This window comes from Zophobas morio, unplaced genomic scaffold, assembly GCF_036711695.1.
Source record: "Zophobas morio isolate AGI-343-1 ecotype UQ-CSIRO unplaced genomic scaffold, CSIRO_AGI_Zmor_V1 ptg000040l, whole genome shotgun sequence".
Classification (NCBI taxonomy): domain Eukaryota; kingdom Metazoa; phylum Arthropoda; class Insecta; order Coleoptera; family Tenebrionidae; genus Zophobas; species Zophobas morio.
This window is the reverse complement of record NW_026972145.1, coordinates 3,929,681-3,952,168: the sequence shown is the minus strand read 5'-3', so window position 1 is coordinate 3,952,168 and position 22,488 is coordinate 3,929,681. Positions and strand designations below refer to the sequence as shown.

The 22,488-nt window shown below is 31.1% G+C and overlaps 1 protein-coding gene across 2 annotated transcripts in view; it reads left to right on the top strand.

Annotated features, from left to right (window-relative positions):
• The window catches only part of LOC135140655 (43 kDa receptor-associated protein of the synapse homolog), a 62,975-nt gene extending 41,461 nt beyond the window's left edge, over positions 1-21,514 (top strand). For both annotated transcript variants that reach the window (XM_064071296.1, XM_064071295.1), the window contains exons 5-9: positions 5,390-5,774; positions 13,952-14,050; positions 14,099-14,290; positions 14,344-14,543; positions 20,943-21,514. In XM_064071296.1, coding sequence (XP_063927366.1) covers positions 5,390-5,774; positions 13,952-14,050; positions 14,099-14,290; positions 14,344-14,543; positions 20,943-21,126 — 1,060 coding nt within the window. In that variant the 3' untranslated portion in view covers positions 21,127-21,514. The remainder of the gene's footprint in view (positions 1-5,389; positions 5,775-13,951; positions 14,051-14,098; positions 14,291-14,343; positions 14,544-20,942) is intronic.
• Positions 21,515-22,488: the final 974 nt, after the last annotated feature.

The window sequence follows — 22,488 nt, the reverse complement described above, 5'->3', positions numbered from 1 at the left end:
TGAATGTGTCATAATAATAAAATTATAATTTTGAAAATTTTCACTTTTTCAATTTTATGATTTTATAATTTTTCAGTCTTTAATTTTTCAATTTCTCGAAGGCACAGAGAAGAAGTAAGACTGATTTTGGCAAATGATATACCCTCTAAGAATATAGAGAGAATAAGTCACTGAGTCACTAAATCAGTAAATCACAGAATCAGTAAGTCACTAAATAACTAATTTATTAAGTCACAGGATCAGTGGATCACTAAAACAATCTGCCAAGAAGTCACTTAGTCACTAAGTCATTGATCAGTCAGTAACTTCGTTAATGATTCACTAAACTTCTATGTCATTAATGACTTAAGTCACTGAGACACTAATCAGTTAGTCTGGAAGTCACTGAGTTACTAAGTCAGTCAGTCAGTCAATCAGTTACTAAGTTAATCAATCAGTCACTAAGTCACTTCGTTATTAATTCAAACGTCTAAAAATTACAAAAACGAAAAATTGTAAAATAAAAATTTACAAATATCGAAAAACTGAAAAATCAGAAAAATAGAAAATGTAAAATTTAACATTGAAAAACTGTAAAATTGCACAATTAAAAAATAAAAAAAATGAAGAAATGAAAAATCGTAAAAGTGACAAAGGAGAAACTAGAAAGTGAAAAAGTGTCTAAAAATTATAAAAAGAACAATTACATAATAAAAATTAAGAACCTAAGAAACCGAAAAATAGAAAACTTAAATTTCGACAAACTGTAAAATTAAATATCTGATAATTGAAAACCCCAAACAATTTCAAAAATCGCAAAATTAAAAAAACAAATTAAAAAATCGATTCTTCAACTTTTTTAGTTTTCATTTTGAATGTGCCATAATAATTATAATTTTTCAATTTCTCGAAGACCCAGAGACGAAGAAAAGAGAGGGTGGGTGGGCGGGGCTAGTACCTGCTAAAATAAGAATGATTTTGGCAAAAATGACGTATCCTTTAAGAAATTTAGTTAAATTATTATAAGAAAAGGCACTAGAGGCTCCAAAGCACTTTCAAATTCTTTCCAAACAGGAATACCTAGAAAATAGTTGAAAAATGGTCCAAAAATGTTAAAAGTGCCAAAATCAGTTTTATCTTAACAATTGCTAGCCCCGCCCACCCACCCTCTATTTTCTTGGAAGTTATGTGATTTGCCAAAATTAGTCTTATCTTATCAAGTACTAGCCCCACCCACCCCCCTTTTCTCATTCTAACGACCAATTTTATTTCTGTTCAGTATAAGATTATTCAATCAGCGCCTATCGTAACTTTTTTTGTTATACTATTTACTATAAAATTTGTTTCTTATTTCATGCACTTGACTTGATTTGACTTGACTTGACTTGACCTAATGTGACCTGACCTGTTCTGACTTCTCTATGATCTCAAATAAGCAAATTTTAAACATTTCTGTTAATCTACAAGAAAATATCTCCATCTACTTTTCGAAAATGGTTAAAAAATGGTTGAAAATCTCAAAGATAAGACTGGATCACTAAAACAATCTGCCAAGAGGTCACTTAGTCACTAAGTCATTGGTCAGTCAGTAACTTCGTTAATGATTCACTAAACTTCTCTCATTAATGATTTAAGTCACTGAGACACTAAATCGCTAAGTCACTTCCTAACGGGATAATTAAGTCACTACATCACTCATTCACTAAGTCACTGATGGTCTTGTCACTAAATCAATTAGTCTGGAAGTCACTTAGTCGCTAAGGCACTAAGTCAATCAGTCAGTCACTGAGTTACTAAGTCAGTCAGTCAGTCAATCAGTTACCAAGTCAATCAGTCACTAAGTCACTTCGTTATTAATTTAAACGTTTAAAAGTTACAAAAACGAAAAATTGTAAAATAAAAATTAACAAACTTTGAAAAACCGAAAAATGTAAAATTAAGAACCGAAAAACTGCAAAATTGCACCATTAAAAAATCAAAAAAATGAAGAAAAGAAAAATCGTAAAATTGACAAAGGAGCAGCTAAAAAGTGAAAAAGTATGTAAAAATTATAAAAAGAACAATTACAAAATAAAAATTGAGAACCTAAAAAATCGAAAAATAGACAACTTAAATTTCGACAAACTGTAAAATTAAAAATCTGATAATTGAAAAACACAAACAATTTCAAAAATCGCAAAATTAAAAAAACAAATTAAAAAATCGATTTTTCAACTTTTTTAGTTTTCATTTTAAATGTGTCATAATAATTATAATTTTGAAAATGTTCACTTTTCAATTTTAGAATTTTTCAGTCTTTAATTTTTCAATTTCTAGAAGACCCAAAGACGAAAAAAAGAGAGTTAGGTGGGCGGGGTTAGTACCTGCTAAGATAAAACTGATTTTGGCAAATGATATACCCTCTAAAAATGTAGAGGGCGGGTGGACGGGGTTAGTATTTGCCAAAATAAGATCGACTTTGACAAATCACATACTCCCTAAGAAAAGAGAGGGTGGGTGGGCGGGGCTAGTACCTGTTAAAATAAGAGTGATTTTGGCAAATGACTTATCCGTTAAGAACTTTAATTCAGTTATTATAAGAAAAGATACTAGAGGCTCCAAAGCATTTTCAAATTCTTTCCAAACAGGAATACCTAGAAAATAGTTGAAAAATGGTCCAAAAATGTTGAAAGTGTTCAAATCAGTTTTATCTTATCAAAACTAGCCCCGCCCACCCACCCTCTATTTTCTTGTAGGATATGTCATTTGCCAAAATCAGTCTTATCTTAGCAAATATTAGCCCCACCCACCCACCCCCTCTTCTCATTCTAACGACTAATTTTATTTCTGTTCAATATAAGATCATTGCACCGATTCAGAGTGGATAAAACCAATCGCCGAAATGGAAACCGGGTGGGTGGGCGGGGCTAATTATTTTCTGTTGTGTAGGAGTGGAAAAAGGATATGAAAAAGTGCCAAAATCAGTCTTATCTCATCAAATAGTAGCCCCACCCACCCACCCTCTATTTTCTTGGAAGCTATGTGATTTGCCAAAATCAGTCTTATCTTAATAAGTACTAGCCCCACCCACCCCCCTCTTCTCATTCTAACGACTAATTTTTTTTCTGTTCAATATAAGATCATTGCACCGATTCAGAGCGGATAAAACCAATCACCGAAATGGAAACCGGGTGTGTGGGCGGGGCTAATTATTTTCCGTTGTGTAGGAGTGGAAAAAGGATATGAAAAAGTGCCAAAATCAGTCTTATCTTATCAAATAGTAGCCCCGCCCACCCACCCTCTATTTTCTTGGAAGCTATGTGATTTGCCAAAATCAGTCTTATCTTAATAAGTACTAGCCCCACCCACCCCCCTCTTCTCATTCTAACGACTCATTTTTTTTTTGTTCAGTTTAAGATCATTAATTTCATTCAGACTAGATAAAACTAAAACTGTCACTAAAATAGACACAGGGTAAGAGGGCGGGGCTAGTTATGTTCTTCTGTTATGTAGGAGTGGAAAAAGGATGTGAAAAAGTAAAAAGAAAAGCGCCAATCGTATTTTTTTGGTTATACTATTTACTATAAAATTTATTTCATATTTCACGTACCTAACGTGACCTAACCTGTCCTGATTTTTCTATTATCTCAAATAAACAAATTTTAAACATTACTGTGAATCTACAAGAAAATGTCTTCAAAAGTTTTATCTTATCAAATATTAGCCCCGCCCACCCACCCTTTATTTTCTTGGAAGGTATGTGATTTGCCAATATCAGTCTTATCTTAGCAAATACTAGCCCCCACCCTCTTCCCATTCTAACGACTAATTTTATTTCTGTTCAGTATAAGATCACTCAATCAGCGCCAATAGTAACTTTTTTTGTTATACTATTTGCTATAAAATTTATTTCTTATTTCATGTACTTGACTTGACTTGACTTGACTTGACCTAACGTGACCTGACATGTTCTGAGTTCTCCATTATCTCAAATAAACAAATTTTAAACATTTCTGTGAATTTTCGGAAATAGTTAAAAAATGGTCGAAAATCTCAAAGATAAGACTGATTTTAGCAAATCACATACCTTCCAAGAAAATAGCGGGTGGGTGGGCGGGGCTAGTACTTGCTAAGATAAAACTGATTTTGGCAGATGACATACCTTCCAAGAAAAGAGAGGGTGGGTGGGTGGGACCATGTACCTGCTACGACTGATTTGACAGATTTTCTAACCTTGCAACAAAACAACTGACCCTAACATGACAAATTTCATTTTTCATTAGGGATCTTTGCATTTACCAAATTGGTTTCCAACCAAATTACTAAATTTCCATGGCCCACCTTCGCCTAAAACAATCCCGAGCCGTATAAGTACAACATATACAAAACCTAAAGCAGATTTTTTCCAACTTCGAGACGCTATTCCGTGATCAAAGCCCACCCGAGCAGATAGCGCTTCCCATCCCCGCTCCCTAAATAAAAAATAATGTTTATTCTCCAGCGCGGCTCCTCGGAAAAAACCCGCATTCCGCGAATTTCTCGTCCTTAAGCAGGACGTATGTTCTTTGCGGGCCGTAATCAAATAGAATCAGAATTGACGGGAATGCGGTCGTCCCGGGGACTCCGGAGTGACCTTTAAACTTTTCCGCGGCCCGACTTGTTCGAGTTTGTGGACGTAAGGTCAGGGCGTAACTCCGAAAATGCAATAATCGGCCTTTTCGTGCGACTCACGGGTTTATTGTGATCGGATTTGTCACTCGATATCCTTGAAAGGAGTCCTGGAGGATTTAATGGCGGGGCCGGGCGCAAAAAGAGGACGATGTAAGGGGAGACCTGAGGGGGTGAGGTGGCGACGCGACGATAAATTATAAAATGGCGAACAAGTCGGACATTGAAAAGTTCAAGAGGGTCAGATTACTAAAGAGAGCAGTTTTTGGCTTGACATTCGTGAAAATTTCGCAAACACGACTAACTACCGCCATGCGGACCCGGAATGACCACCGGAGCGTAAAAACAAGCGTCGTCGCAATGATAAATTACAGCATGCTAGTGAAGTCACACTTAACGTCATTGTGCTTCGGCTAATTCAGTTGAAGGATGGAGATTAGCATAAAGACACGGCTTCTTTCCGATTCGTCCCTTATGATTAATGACCCGGAGGCAGTTTTTGCCCGCTCCGGGTGCTTGTTAACGTTTCTCGTGGATTTTAATTAATTAAAGGAGATTTATAACCGGAACAAGAAGACTCGGGCGGCAGCTTTGCGCAACGAGAGCTTTGTCTTTGTCTTTGTCTTTGTAGTCTTGAAGAGCGCCAGGAAATAACGACCTCGACGTCCCTCTGAAATTACATCCATCGTGGCCTAATCCCGTTGACGTTTCATTTTGGTGTATTGTTGGTTGCATACTTATGTTTGTATTTTTTTTTGTGCAGAGCTCTTGCGTACGCCCGCCACTCCCTCTACAACGAATGCGAGCAGTGCACCACCGCCGGCCACGTGCACCTCACCGTGGGGTCGGTCTACCTGGAGCTGGCCGGCTTCAACAAGGCTCTGGATAGTTTTCAGCACGCTCATCGCATAGCGCAGGCTATTCACGACCCGGCGCTGGAGCTCCAGGTGTACGTGGGGCTGTCGGAGCTGTTCAGCCGGCTGCAGGACGCCGATAAGAGTGCGAAGTACGCCTCCAAGGCCTACGATTTGTCGAGGTCGCTGCAGCTGGGGGACCTGAATTCGCGCCACCACCGGGCCGCCCTGCTGCAGATGGCGTCCGCGCTGCGCAAGCAGGGCGAGCTGGGGGACGCGCACGACTACTGTTCGGTAAGAGACGCCGCTAAAGTACTTGATTATACAAGCTACGTCTTTGTATTTTTGTAATTAGAAATATTTTGTCAAATTTGGTTCTTTAAATTCGGGATTTTTTCAGCCAGCAGAATCTAAAAATGCAAATTTAAATTGGTGAGGTTCTAGGATGCTGGAGAATTTAATTTCCAAAACTAGTGGTTTATAAATCCGCGTTGAATTTTTATTTTCTCGATTTTTGGAAAAAAATTCAAAATTGTAGTAACAATTTTTCGGTTTCTCAGTTTTTCGAATTTTCTTTCGACTTACCGATTTTTCGGTTTCTCGACTTTTTGACTTTCGATTTCAGAGTTTTTCCTATTTGAGTTTTGGAATTTTTTGGTTTTGGATTATTCAGTTTTTAGATCTTTAAATTTTTGGATACTATTTCAGTTTTGGGATTTTTCAAATTTTCGACTCTTTAATTACTTGATTATTCAAATTTTCGATTTCTCATTTTTTTTAATTTTCGATTTCTTGATTTTTCAACTTTTCGATATTTTAATTCTTTTATTCTCCCATTCCGCGATTTCTGGATGTTCCGGTTTTGCAATTTATAAATTCTCCAATTTTTCGTTTTTTCGTCTTTTCGATTTGCCGATCTTTCAATTTTGCGATGATTTAGTTTAAGGATGTTTAAACTTTTCGATTTTTCAAATTTTCGGTTCTTCGATTTATCAATTTTTCGATTTTTTAAAGTTTCAATGTTTTGATTTCTCCTTTTTCCGGTTTTTCATTTCTCAATTTTTCAAATGTTCGATTTCTCAATTTTTTAAATTTTCAATTTCTCAATTCTACATTTTTTCGATATTTCGATTTTTTGATTCTTCCATTTCGTAATTTCTCGATTTTTCCGGTTTTTCAATTTTTCAGTTCTTCATTTTTCGTTTTTTCGGGGTTTGTTTCTTAATTTTTCAGTTTTTTAAATATTCAACTTTTCGGTTTTTCATATTTTTGATTTGCTGAGGTTTCAATTTTTCGATGATTCAGTTTAGGGATTTTTCAGTTTTTCGATTTTTCAATTTTTCTTCGATTTTACCATTTTTCGACTTTTCAGTTTTTCGATTTGCCAATTTTTCGATATTTTACTTTAAGGATTTTTCAACTGTTCGATTTTTAAAATTTTTGACGTTTTAATTTTTCGATTACTCGATTTTTCAACTTTTCGATATTTCGATTTTTTTAATTTGCCATTATTTCGGGATTTCTCGATTTTTCAAGTTTTTGATTTTTGAATTTTTCGATTTTTCAAATGTTGGAGTTTTCGGCTTTTCGTCTTTTCGATTTCCTATTTTTTTATTTTTGGATTTTCAGTTTTGGGAATTTTTAATTTGTCAGTTTTTCGATATTTCGGTTTTAGGATTTTTCTTTTTTTCGATATTTCATTTTTTGATTTTTCCATTTGGCGATTTCTTGATTTACCGATTTTTCAATTTTTCAATTTTCCGGGTTTTTGATTTTACAATTTTTCTATTTTTGGACTTTTCACTTTTTCGTCATTTCGATTTCTCGATTTTTCAATTTTTCGACTTTTCAATTTTCCTTTGACTTTTCAATTTTTGGATTTTTTGGTTTTTCGATTATCAATCTTACGTTATTTCAATTTTAGGATTTTTTAATTTCTCGATTTTTTCAAATTTTCGATTTAACTTAATTTTTTTAATTTTCGATTTCTCGATTTTTCAGCTTTTCGATATTTCAGTTTTATAATTTTTTGATTTTTCGCGTTCTTGGTTTTACAATTTTTCAATTTCTGGATATTTTGGTTTTAGAATTTTTTAATTTTCGGTTTTTTAAATTTTCGATGTTTTAAATTCTCGATTCCCGATTTTTCAATTTCTCGATTTATTAAATTTTCAATTTCTCAATTTTTTTAATTTTCGATTTCTCGGTTTTTCAACTTTTAGATATTTCGCTTTTTTTTTCTGATTCGCAGATTTCTGATTTTTCAAACTTTCGAGTTTTCGGTTTTTCGTCTTTTCGATTTCCCGATTTTTCAATTTTTTGATTTTTCAATTTTCCTTCGACTCTTCAATTTTTCGATTTTTAGGTTTTTCAACATTTCAAACTTCCCATTTCTCGATTTTTCAACTTTTCGCTATTTCGATTTTTGAGTTTTCCATTTCGAGGTTTCTCGATTTTCCGATTTGTCAATTTTTGAATTTTCGATTTGTCGACTTTTCAGTTTTTCGTCTTTTCGATTTCTCGATTTTTCAATTTTTTGACGATTCAGTTTTGGGAATTTTTCAGCTTTCCTTCGATTTATCAATTGTTCAATATTTCAGTTTTAGGATTTTTAATTTTTCGCTTTTTTAAATTTCCGATATTTTGTTTTTTCGATTTTTCGATTTATTAAATTTTAAGTTTTTCCACATAAAATTTTTCAATTTTTCGATATCTCAAAGATTCTACTTCTTGATTTTTTGATTTGTCAGTTCTTCGATTTTCGATTTTCCAATTTTTCCAAATTTTAGATTTTTCATGTTCCGATTTCTCGATCTTTCGATTTTGCGACTTCTCGATTTTCCAGTTTTTCAATTTTTCAATTCTTCAATTTTTCGATTTTCCAATTTTTCAGGTTTTTCGATTTATCAGTTTTTTGATGTATCAGTTCAAGGGTTTTTCAGTTTTTCGACTTTTTAAATTTTCGATGTTTTGATTTCTCCTTTTTCCGGTTCTTCATTTCTCAATTTTTCAGATGTTCGATTTCTCAATTTTTGTAATTTTCAATTTCTCAACTTTCCATCTTTTCGATATTTCGATTTTTTTATTTTACAATTTCGTGATTTCTCGATTTTCCGGTTTTTCAATTGTTCAGTTCTCCAATTTTTGTTGTTTCGGGGTTTGTTTTTTAATTTTTCAGTTTTTTAAATATTCAACTTTTCGGTTTTTCATCTTTTCGATTTGCTGAGGTTTCAATTTTTCGATTATTCAGTTTAGGGATGTTTCAGTTTTTCGATTTATCAATTTTTCGATATTTTACTTTTAGGATTTTTCAATTGTTCGATTTTTAAAACTTTTGACAATTTAATTTTTCGATTTTTTAATTTTCCGATTTTTCAGGTTTTTGATTTTTGAATTTTTCGATTTTTTAAATGTTGGGGTTTTCGGTTTTTCGTCTTTTCGATTTTCTAATTTTTTATTTTTGGATTTTCAGTTTTGGGAATTTTTAATTTGTCTGTTTTTCGATATTTCGGTTGCAGGATTTTTCTTTTTTTCAATATTTCATTTTTTGATTTTTCCGATTTGTCAGTTTATCAATTTTTCCATTTTCCGGGTTTTTGATTTTACAATTTTTCTATTTTTCGATTTTTCAATTTTTCGTCTTTTCAATTTCTCGATTTTTCAGTTTTTCGACTTTTCAATTTTCCTTTTACTTGTCAATTTTTGGATTTTTTGGTTTTTCGATTTATCAATCTTACGTTATTTCAATTTTAGGGTTTTTTGTTTTTTCCATTTTTTAATTTCTCGATTTTTTCAAATTTTTGACTTCACTTAATTTTTTTAATTTTCGATTTTTCGATTTTTCAGCTTTTCGATATTTCGATTTTTTGATTTTTCCATTTGGCGATTTCTCGATTTCCGATTTGTCAGTTTTTAATTTTTTGATTTTTCGCGTTTTAGGTTTTACAATTTTTTAATTTTTAAAACTTTCGGTTTTTCAAATTTTCAATTTTTCGTCTTTTCGATTTTTCAGTTTTTCGATATTTCAGATTTGGGATTTTTCGGTTTTTCAATTTCCCTTCGATTTATCAATTTTTCGATTGATTAATTTTTTCAATATTTCAGTTTTAGGATTTTTCATTTTCTCCATTTTTTAAAATTCCGATATTTTGATTTCTCGATTTTTCAACTTTTCGAAATTTCGATTTTTTGAGTTTTCCATTTCGCGGTTTCTCGATTTGCCGATTTGTCGACTATTCATTTTTTCGTCTTTTCGATTTCTCGATTTTTCAATTTTTTGAGGATTCAGTTTTAGAATTTTTCCATTTTCCGATTTTTCAGTTTTCCTTCGATTTATCAATTGTTCAATATTTCAATTTTAGGATTTTCAGTTTTTCGATATTTTAAATTTTCGATGTTTTGTTTTCTCGATTTTTCGATTTTTTAAATTTTCCAATTTTCAATTTCTCGATTTTTGGTGTTTTCAATTCTTCGGTTTTTAATTGCACAGTTTTTCCAAATTTTAGATATTTCATGTTCCGATTTCTCGATCTTTGGATTTTACAACTTCTGGATTTTTCAGTTTTTCGATTTTTAAAATTTTTGATTTTCTAATTTTTCGATTTTTTAAATTTCCCATGTTTTGATTTTTCGATTTCTCGATTTTTTAAAGTTTCCATTTTTAAATTTTAGATTTTTCCGTTTTCAATTTTTCAATTTTCCAAGTTGAATTTTTGGATTTTTCAGTTCTTTGATTTTTCTATTTTTCAATTAATTGTTCGAATTTTTAATTAATTTTTTACTCAATTTTTTGACCTTTCGCGTTTTTGACATTTTCCAGTTTTTCAACTTCGAAATGTAAATTTTCTTTAGATTTTTTCATTTTTCGGTTTTTTAATTTTTTATTTCTCGATCTCTCGATTTTTCGAGATGTCGGTTTTAGATTTTCCGGTTTTTCAATTTTTGGATTTTTGGAATTTCTGATTTTTCAATTTTCCTTCGACTTTTCAATTTTTCGATATTTTAATTTTAGAGTTTTTCAATTTTTGGATTTTTCATTTCCTCGATTTTTCAACTTTTCGATATTTCGATTTTTTGATTTTTCCATTTCGCGATTTCTCGATTTTCCTCTGTCAGTTTAATTTCTCGTTTTTTCAATTTTTCGTTTTTTTAATGCTTCCATTTTTTGCTTTTTGGACTTCTCTGTTCTTCGATTTTTCTATTTTTCAATTTTAGACTTTTTCAATATTTTATTTCCCGATTTTTCGGTTTTTCGATTTTTGAATTTTTTAAATTTTACATTTTTCAATAACTATTAATTTTTGGTTTTTTCCAAAACACCAAAATTCCCAAATCCTCAAAACACCTAAATCCTCAAGACTAAAATCCCCAAATCCTCAAAACACCAAACTTCCCAAATTTTCAAAACACCATAGAATTGAAAAATCCAAAAATCGAGAAATCGAAAAATTACTGTATCGAAAAATTGAAAAATCGAGAAATCAAATCAACGAAAAATCGGAAAATTGTGAAATTTAATGTGGAAAAATCTAAAATTTAAAAAATCGAAAAACTGAAAAATTGAGAATTCAAAATGTCAAAAATTTGGAAAAATCGAGAAATTGTGAAGTCCAAAAAATTAAAATATTGAAAAAGTGAAAATCGAAAAACCGAAAAATCGAAAAACTGATATATCGAAAGAAAACTGAAAAATCAAAAAGTAGGAAAATTTAAAAACCCCCAGAAATCAAAAAACCTAAAAATCTAAAAATTGAAAAATCGGAAAATTGATTAATTAAAAAACACCAAAACTCAATCATCGAAAAATTTAAGAATTGAAAAATTGAAAAACCGGAAAATCCAGAAATCGAAAATTAAAAAACTTTTGTTAAATCGAAAGTTGAAAAATTGAGAATTTTTAAAAAATTGTAAAATCCTAAAACTGAAATATTGAAAAACTGATAAATCTAAAAACCGAAAAATCGAAAAATAGATAAATAGAAGGAAAACTCTCGATCTTTCCATTTTTTTATTTCCCGATGTTTCAATTGTTCGATTTCTCGGTTTTTCGATTTTTAAATTTTTCGATTTCACTATTTTTAAATTTTTTAATGTCAATTTTTCGACTTTTTGAATTTCCAATTTCTCGATTTTTCAAGTTTTCGATTTCTTAGTGTTTCAACTATTCAATATGTCGGGTGTTCAAGTGAAAAAGTCATCAAGTTGGTATTGATATTGAGTTAAATCGAAAATTTGAAAAAATTGATAAATTGAAAAATGGAAAAACCTAAAAATCGAAAAATTGAAAAATCGAAGAAAAATTAAAAAATCGAAAAATTGATAAATTCCAAATTTGACCATCGAAAAATTGGCGAAAACCTGAAAAGTGGAAATCGAAAATTTTAAAAATGGAAAAATCAAAAACCTGAAAAATTGAATAATCGAAAAACCTAAAAATCAAAATTGAAAAATCGAGGGAAAACTGAAAAATAAGAAAATTGAAAAATCCCAGAATTGAATCATGGAAAAATTGACAAAAACCCGAAAAGTGGAAAAATTGGAAATTTTAATAATCGAAAAATTGAAAAATCAAAAACCTGAAAAATTTAAAAACTGAGAAATCGAAAATTAAAAAAGTTGAATTAAATCAAAAATTTGAAATATTGAGAAATTGAAAATTCGGAAAACCTAAAAATTGGAAAATTCCGAAATTCAGTTATCGAAAAATTGACGAAAACCCGAAAAGTGGAAAAATCAAAAACCTGAAAAATTAAAAAATTGAAAAATCCAAGGAAAATTGAATTCAATTGAAAAATCCCATTTTTAAAAAATATAAGAATTAAAAAATTGAAAAATCGAGAAATACAAAAATTAAAAAAATTGAGAAAATCGAAATTTTGAGAAATTGAAAAATCGAAAAATTAACAAATCGAGAAATTGAAAAAACCTAAAACTGAAATATCGAAAAATTGATAAATCTAAAAACCTAAATATCGAAAAATTGATAAATTGAAGGAAAACTGAAAAATCGAAAAATTGAAAAATCGAAAAAATTAAAAATCTCAAAATTGAATCATCGAAAAATTGACAAAAAGTGAAAAGTGGAAAAATCGAAAAGCAAGAGCTTGAAAAATTGAAACACTGACAAATCGAAAAACGAAAAATCGGAAAATTGATTAATTGAAAAACACCAAACCTCAATCATCGAAAAATTTAAGAATTGAAAAACTGATAAACCGGAAAATCGAGAAACGGAAAAATCAAGAAATCGAAAATTAAAAAACTTTGGTAAAATCGAAAATTGAAAAATTGGGCAATTGAACAATTGAAACTTCAAAACATTGAAAAATTGTAAAACCGAAAAAATATCGAAAATTTAAAGAATCGTAAAATCCTAAAACTGAAATATTGAAAAACCGATAAATCTAAAAACCGAAAAATCGAAAAATAAATAAATAGAAGGAAAACTCTCGATCTTTCCATTTTTTTTTATTTCCCGATGTTTCAATTTTTTCGATTTTTAAATTATTCGATTTCACTATTTTTAAATTTTTTAATGTAAATTTTTCGACTTTTTGAATTTCCAATTTCTCGATTTTTCAAGTTTTCGGTTTCTTAGTGTTTCAACTATACAATATGTCGGGTGTTCAAGTGAAAAAGTCATCAAGTTGGCATTGATATTTTATTAACATTGTCGTATGTCTACAATAAACCTAAAATTCAGTCGATGACAGCTAAATAACTAAGATGGCCGCCGATTCAGTGGTACCGATCATGGTAGAAGGAGACATGGTATAGGCATACGCATCGACTGTGACGTCAAGTGGGGTGAAATTAGCGCGAAATTTAAAATACAATTCGTTATCCGACAACTAATTGACGTATTGGACAGAGCACTGACAACTCAAGCTAAAATTCCCTAGACTTCCCTAGCGAAGCTCACAAGAGTCACAAGGTCGTTGATGCCACCTAACGTCACAAATGGATGCGCAGACCATTTTTAAATTGGTACATCGGATGCCTATACCATGTCTCCTTCTACCATGGTACCGATCAAGTGAAAAAACTAGTAATATTTGTCCGCACTCAAATTTAAGTTGGCAACAATTAATTTTTTAAATTAAGCACCACATTCAATCGGTGTGATAAAATCAGCCCAAATGCTTCAATATTGCCCAACTAAATTTGAGTGCGAACAAATATTACCATGTTTTTCACTTGATTGGTACCACTGAATCGGCGGCCATCTTAGTTGATTAACTGTCATCGATTAAATTTGAAATGACAATTATATTTGTCAAGACCCTGGAATAAAAATGATCTGATTAATTCTGCTAAATCTCCACGATTCTATATTTGATCTGTCAAATGTTAAAACCGCTACCAACCTCACAACATAAAGTTCCCGAGATGAAATTTTTTGTACTTGCGTCCGCTTGTATAATCTAGTACTTCACCCACAGCCAACCCAAGTACCTACTTCCTGGTTTCAGGAGGCCACCCGGCTGGCGCTCGTGTCGGGGGACCAGGCCACGTACGCGCGCAGCATCCGCATCATGGGCGACATCTACAGGAAGAAGACCGACATTAACGTGAGGGCGGCGACCAGCCTTAACTTGACTGTAAGTGGGCGGTTTCAGAAAGCCTTCCGGCAGTACGAGACCGCCATGGGGTCGGCCGCCGCCATGGGGGACCGCGTCATCCAGATGGAGTCGATGGATGGGGCGGCGAGGTGTCTGGAGGCGCTGCGGCTCCAGCACAAAATCTGCAACTGCCGACCATTAGAGTTCAACACAAGACTGTTAGAAGTAGCTAGTTCCGTCGGTGCTAAAGTGAGGCTTGCACGGCTCGATTTCAGGCGAACTTGACGGCTGCTGTGTTGTAGCTGCTGGTGAGGACGGTGCGCATGCGGCTTTCGCGCATCTACCACGCTCTAGGTGACGAGGACCAGAAGCTCCACCACGAGAGGGTGGCGTTCCGACTCCAGCAGGACCTGGATTTGATGTGCGGGGGCTGCGGCTCGCCGTACGGGCTCGAGAGCGACTCCCTGGAGGCTTTGCCGTGCGCTCATATCTTACACGCGAGGTAAGCGGCGGCCAACTTCGTTTTTACTTCGTCTAGACTGTGAAAAAAGTGATCCTCTATTTCCGTCTGTCTGTCTAACTGTCTGTCAGATTGTCGACAAATTTTGTATATATATATTAGTGAATCATAAACAAAATACCTATATCCTCAAATTCTCAAAACACCAAAAGCCCCAAATCATCAAACCACCAAAATACTCAAATCCTCAAATTGTCAAAATACCAAAATCCTCAAATACTCAAAACACCAAAATCCTCAAAACAGCAAAACCACAAATCCTCAAAATGCCAATATTTTCAAATAATCAAAATACCAAAATACCCAAATCTTCAAAATATCAAAATCCTCAAATCCTCAAAACACCAAAATCCCCAAATCCTCAAACCACCAAAATTCCGAAATGTTCAAAACAGCAAAACCTCAAATCCTCAAAATGCTAATATTTTCAAATAATCAAAATACTAAATTCCCCAAATCTTCAAAATATCAAAGTCTTCAAATCCTCAAAACACTAAAATCCCCAAATCCTCAAACCAGCAAAATCCCCAAATGTTCAAAACACCAGAATTCTCAAATCCTCAAATCACAAAATTCCCCAAATACTCAAAACACCAAAATCCCCAAATCCTCAAAACAGTGAATCCCCCAAATCCTCAAAATACCTAATTCCTCAAATTCTCAAAACACCAAAAGCCCCAAATCCTCAAATCATCAAACCACCAAGATACCCAAATTGTCAACATCCTCAAATGTTCAAAACACCAGAATTCTCAAATCCTCAAAACACAAAAATCCCCAAATATTCAAAACAGCAAAACCTCAAATCCTCAAAATGCTAATATTTTCAAATAATCAAAATACTAAATTCCCCAAATCTTCAAAATATCAAAATCTTCAAATCCTCAAAACACTAAAATCCCCAAATCCTCAAACCAGCAAAATCCCCAAATGTTCAAAACACCAGAATTCTCAAATCCTCAAATCACAAAAATCCCCAAATACTCAAAACAGCAAAACCTCAAATCCTCAAAATGTTAATATTTTCAAATAATCAAAATACTAAATTCCCCAAATCTTCAAAATATCAGAATCTTCAAATCCTCAAAACACTAAAATCCCCAAATCCTCAAACCAGCAAAATCCCCAAATGTTCAAAACACCAGAATTCTCAAATCCTCAAATCACAAAATTCCCCAAATACTCAAAACACCAAAATCCCCAAATCCTCAAAACAGTGAATCCCCCAAATCCTCAAAATACCTAATTCCTCAAATTCTCAAAACACCAAAAGCCCCAAATCCTCAAATCATCAAACCACCAAGATACCCAAATTGTCAACATCCTCAAATGTTCAAAACACCAGAATTCTCAAATCCTCAAAACACAAAAATCCCCAAATATTCAAAACAGCAAAACCTCAAATCCTCAAAATGCTAATATTTTCAAATAATCAAAATACTAAATTCCCCAAATCTTCAAAATATCAAAATCTTCAAATCCTCAAAACACTAAAATCCCCAAATCCTCAAACCAGCAAAATCCCCAAATATTCAAAACACCAGAATTCTCAAATCCTCAAATCACAAAAATCCCCAAATACTCAAAACAGCAAAACCTCAAATCCTCAAAATGCTAATATTTTCAAATAATCAAAATACTAAATTCCCCAAATCTTCAAAATATCAAAATCCCCAAATGTTCAAAACACCAGAATTCTCAAATCCTCAAATCACAAAATTCCCCAAATACTCAAAACACCAAAATCCCCAAATCCTTAAAACAGTGAATCCCCCAAATCCTCAAAATACCTAATTCCTCAAATTCTCAAAACACCAAAAGCCCCAAATCCTCAAATTGTCAGAATACCAAAATCATCAAATACTCAAAACATCAAAATCTTCAAATCCTCAAAAGACCAAAATCCGCAAAATCCTCAAAACAGCAAAACTTCAATTCCTCAAAATGCCAATATTTTCAAATAATCAAAATACTAAAATCCCCAAATCTTCAAAATATCAAAATACTCAAATCCTCAAAACACGAAAATCCCCAAATCCTCAAACCACCAAAAGCACCAAATCATCAAACCACCAAAATACTCAAATCCTCAAATACTCAAAACACGAAAATCCTCAAATCCTCAAAAGACCAAAATTCCCAAATCTTCAAAACACCAAAATTCTCAGCGTTTCCTGTGACCTGGAAATTTCGAGAGTCCTCAAAAATCTCAATCACGAAACATCAAACAATTCAAAAATCCAAAATTGAAAAAATTTTAAAATTGTAAAATAAAAAAACCGACGAACTGAAAAATCCAAAAATCGAGAAATCGAAAAATTGAGAAATCGAAAAAGATTGAAAAATTTACTGTGGAAAAATCCAAAATTTAAAAAATCGAAAAATCATGAAATTCTAAAACTGAAATATCGAAAAACTAATAAATCAAGTAAAACTGAAAAATCGAAAAATCGAAAAATTGGAAAATCCCAAAATTGAATCATCGAAAAATTGACAAAAACCGAAAAGTGGAAAAATCGTAAAATTTAAGAAATCGAAAAATCAAAAACCTGGAAAACTGAAAAAGTGAGAATTCGAAAAGCCTAAAAATCGAAAAATTAAAAAATTTAAGGAAAATTAGATAATTGAAAAATCCTAAAATTGAAAAGCTGAGAATTTTAAAAGCCTAAAACTCGAAAAATTAAAAAATCTAAGGAAAATTGGATAATTAAAAAATTCTAAAACTGAATTGAACTGAAGAATTGAAAAATTGAAAATCCGGAAAATTGAAAAATGGAAAGATAAGAAATCGAAATACGGAAAAGTTGAAAAATCGAGAATTCGAAAATTAAAAAAATTTGAAAAATAGAGAAATTGCAAAAATCGAAAATTTCAAAAATCTAAAAATTAAAAATCGGAGGAAAATTCGGTAATTGAAAAATCCCAGAACAGAATCGTCGAAAAATTTAAGAATTGAAAAACTGAAAACCGAAAAATCTAGAAATGGAAAAACCTAAAAATCGAAAAATTGAAAAGTCGAAGGAAAACTGGATAATTGAAAATCTCAAAACTGAGTCATCGAAAAACCGGAAAATCAAGAAATAGAAAAATAAAAAAATCTTAATATGGAAAAATTGACCACGAGAAATAGAAAATGAAAAAATTAAATTCAATCGAAAATTTGAAAAATTGAGAAATTGGAAAAATCGAAAATATAAAAAATTGAGAAAATTAAAAATCCAAGGAAAATTCAGTAATTGAAAAATTCCAGGACTGAATCATCGAAAAATCCAGAAATGAAAAAATCAGAAAATCGAAATATGGAAAAGTTGAAAAATCGAGAAATCGAAACTTTAATAGAGTTAAATCGAAAAACCCAACAATCGAAAAATTGAAAAATCAAAAAATTGAAAAATCCCAAAACTGAATCAAACAGTGGAAAAATCCTAAAATTTAAAAAATCGAAAAATGAAAAAATCGAAAACCTGAAAAATTGAAAAACTGAGAAATGGAAAAGCCTAAAAATTTAAAAATTGAAAAATCGAAGTAAAGTTGGATAATTGAAAAATCCCAAAATTGAGTCATGGAAAAATGTAAGAATTGAAAAACTGAAAAAGTGGAAAATCGAAATAAGGAAAAGTTGAAAACGAAAATTTGGAAATAAAAAAATTAGTTTAATCGAAAATTGGAAAAATCGAAGGAAAATTCAGTAATTGAAAAATCCCAGAAGTGAATAATTGAAAAATTTAAGAACCGGAAAATTGAGAATTGGAAAAATGGAAAAATCGAAATATGGGAAAGTTGAAAAACGAGAAATAGAAAATTAAAAAAATTGTGTTAAATCGAAAATTAAAAAAATTGTGTTAAACTGAAAATTTGAAAAATGTAGAAATTGAAAAATCGAAAAACCTAAAAATCGAAAAATTGGTAAATCGAAGGAAAACAGAAAAATCGAAAAACTGCAAAATCCCAAAATTGAATCATCGAAAAATTTACGAAAACCCGAAAAGTGTAAAAATCGAAAATTTAAAAGATTGAAAAATCAAAAACCCGAAAAACTGAAAAAATTGAAATGGAAAAATCAAAAAATCAAAACATGGAAAAGCTGAAAAATCGAGAAATCGAAAATAAAAAAAAAATGAATTGAATCGAAAAATGAAAAATTGAGAAAATGAAAAATTGAGAAATTGAAAAATCGAAAATTTTAAAAATCGAACAATTAAAAATCAAAGGAAAATTCAGTAATTGAAAAATCCCAGAAGTGAACAATTGAAAAATTTAAGAACCGGAAAATCGAAAAATGGAAAAATCGAAATATGGAAAAGTTGAAAAACGAGAAATAGAAAATTAAAAAAATGTGTTAAATCGAAAATTAAAAAAATTGTGTTAAACTGAAAATTTGAAAAATGTAGAAATTGAAAATCGAAAAACCTAAAAATCGAAAAATTGGCAAATCGAAGGAAAACAGAAAAATCGAAAAACTGCAAAATCCCAAAATTAAATCATCGAAAAATTTACGAAAACCCGAAAAGTGTAAAAATCGAAAATTTAAAAAATTGAAAAATCAAAAACCCGAAAAACTGAAAAAATCGAAATGGAAAAATCAAAAAATCAAAACATGGAAAAGCTGAAAAATCAAGAAATCGAAAATAAAAAAAATATATTTGAATCGAAAAATGAAAAATTGAGAAATTGAAAAATCGAAAATTGAAACAATCGAAAAATTAAAAATCAAAGGAAAATTCAGTAATTGAAAAATCCCACAAGTGAATAATTGAAAAATTTAAGAACGGGAAAATCGTGAAATGGAAAAATCGAAATATGGAAAAGTTGAAAAACGAGAAATAGAAAATTAAAAAAATTGTGTTAAATCGAAAATTAAAAAAATTGAGTAAAATTGAAAAATCGAAAAATTGGTAAATCGAAGGAAAACAAAAAAATCGAAAAACTGCAAAATCCCAAAACTGAATCATCGAAAAATTTACGAAAACCCGAAAAGTGGAAAAATCGAAAATTTAAATAATTGAAAAATCAAAAACCTGAAAAACTGAAAAATCGAAAAACCTAAAAATCAAAAATTTTTCAATTGAATTCAATTTCCCTTCGATTTTTGAAGGAAAATTGAATTCAATTGAAAAATTCCAAATCTGAACCATCGAAAAATTTAAGAATTGAAAACCTGAAAGACCGGAAAATCGAGAAGAGGAAAAATCAAAAATCAAAACATGGAAAAGTTGAAAAATGGAGAAATCGATAATAAAAAAAAAAAATAACTGAAACGAAAATTTGAAAAATGGAGAAATTGAATAATCGAAAATTTAAAGAATCGAAAAATTTTAAAATCATAAACCTGCAAAATATCAAAGGAAAATTGGTTGATTGAAAAATCCCAAAACTGAATTGGCAGAAAAATTTAAGAATTGAAAAACTGAAAAACCGGAAAATCGAAAACTCGCAAAAAGCGGAATATGGAAAAGTTGAAAAATGGGAAATCGAAAATTAAAAAATTGAGTTAAATCGAAAATTTGAGAAATTGAGAAATTGAAAAATGGATAATTTACAAAATTCAAAAATTCAAAAATCCTAGAACTGAAATATCGAAAAATTGATAAATCGAAAAACCCAAATGTCGAAAAATTGATAAATCGAAAAAAAAAAGAAATTTCGAAAAATTGAAAAATCCCAAAATTGAATCATGGAAAAATTGGAAAACCCGAAACGTGGAAAAAATTAAAATTGAAAATGTCGTAAAATTGAAAAATCAAAAACCTGAAATCGAAAATTTAAAAAGTTTAATTAAATGAAAAATTTGAAAAATTAAGAAATCGAAAAATCGAAGATTAAAAAATTGAGAAATTGACCTGAAAAATTGGAAAACTGGGAAATCAAGAAATGCAAAAGTCATAAAATCAAAATATGGAAAATTTGAAAAATCGAGAAATTAAAAAATCCTAAATTTAAAAAACCGAAAAATTGAAAAATTCAAAAGTTGAAAAATTGCACAATGATAAAAATAGGATCTGCCGGAAAATTGGAAAGAAAAGAAAAGAAAAAACCGAAACGAAAATTTATAAATCGAAAATTTAATAAGACATGAAAAATTGAAAAATGGAAAAATTGCAAATTCTATAAATTGAAACATTCCAAAGTTGGAAAATCAAAAAATTGAAGAAACAAAAAAATGAAAAACTGAAAAATTACAAATTGAAAAATTGAAAAAACTGAAACTGAAAAAAAAATGGTTTTCACTTTATAGAATTTATCAATAAACAAAAACCGCCAACAATTTCTATAACATTTGATAAAAGCGCTACGCTTCAGAGACTAGGGAAGTTCCTTCGAAATAACTTCGGACCTATTTTCGTGTAGAGATGAAGTTGGCCGTTCACGTTTTGTTCGCAGATGTGCCTACGACTTGTTCCGGCGGAGCAAAAAGAAGAAGAGGTCGTGCCCCGAATGCGATAGGACTAGTTCTAGGTTATACTTGAATTGTACAGATTACAACCCGTCGTACAGTCCGGTTCCGTTGTCTGTCTGTTCTTCCGACAGCCACTGTACCTCGCACCAAGCCACGAGTTCGGTTTAGTCGTTCACAGGCCAACATTTGTGGACGCCCCGTCCGATGGGGCGTCCTTCAGCTGAATCTCTCTCGGTTTCGGTTTCTCTTCGACCACCGTACAATCAATCAATCATTCAACGAACAATCATCACTGGAGCATTTCTTTAGCGTTTAGGCCAGATTCTGTAGAGTAGTAAATGTAGGTGTTAAAATTCTATTGGAAATGACGCACTCTCCTTCCATGCACTACTTTGAACTAAATATTTTCCGAGTTGTAGGTCGCTAGTTTCTTTCTTTCTAGTCCGGAATCATGATATCACGTGTCGAGCGGACGATTTTGTGTAAATATGGAGGTTTTTATTGTAAATATTGAAAGACTTATTGTACATAAGATTTAATCAAATTAAAAGGATTATGCGATTTTTATTACATTATTTTCACCTATCCCCTATGTATTAGGTTAAGCTCGACTGGACCGTCAATTTTCACGATTAATAAAAGTATACAAGAGTATACAAAGTGGACTAAAATAATAAAATTTTGAGTTTATGTTTTAGAATATTTCGTTAAAAGTATATATATTTTGAACCCTGTCGCCAATGAAGCATTTTACGTAGTGCGATTAAAAGATCTAGAATATTTAGAATAAATATATGAATTGCTGGAAACGTTAGACTCTAAAACTTTGGATTTTTTCGAATCTTTAGCATTTCCAGAATCTTCAGAACCTCTAAAATCTTTAAAACCTCTAGAATTTCCAGAATCTTTAATCTCCAAAATCACTGGAATCGCTAGTCTCTAAAACTTTGTATTTCTTTATTCTTTAGAATCTCTAGAATCTTTAACTAACATCTACAGAACCTCCAGAATATCTAGAATTTCTAAAACCTCTAGAATTTCTAGAATTTTTAGAATTTCTAGGCTCTAGATTCCTTGAAATCTTTAAAATCTTTATAATCTCCATCATTTTAGGAATTGCTAGAATTGGTCGAATCCTTAGAGTCTTTAGCATCTCCAGAATTTCCAGAAGATTTATAATCTCTAAAACCTCTAGAAAATCTAGAATCTTTTGAATTTTCAAAATATCTAGAATTTCTCGAATCTTTAAAATCTCTAACCTCTGGAACTGCTGTAAGCAATAGACCGTAAAACTTTGGATTTCTTGGAATTTTTAGAACTTTTGGTAAATCTCTTGAATCTCTAGAATCACCCAAACCTCTACAATCTCTAAAACGTCTAGAACTCCTAGAATAAATTTTTAGAATCTCTAGAATTCCTGGAACTACTAAACTCTTAACATTTGAATTTCTTCAAAAATGTTTAGAATCTCCCGAAACTTTAACTAACAACTACAGAATTACCATAATCTTCATAGTCTTTAGAACATCT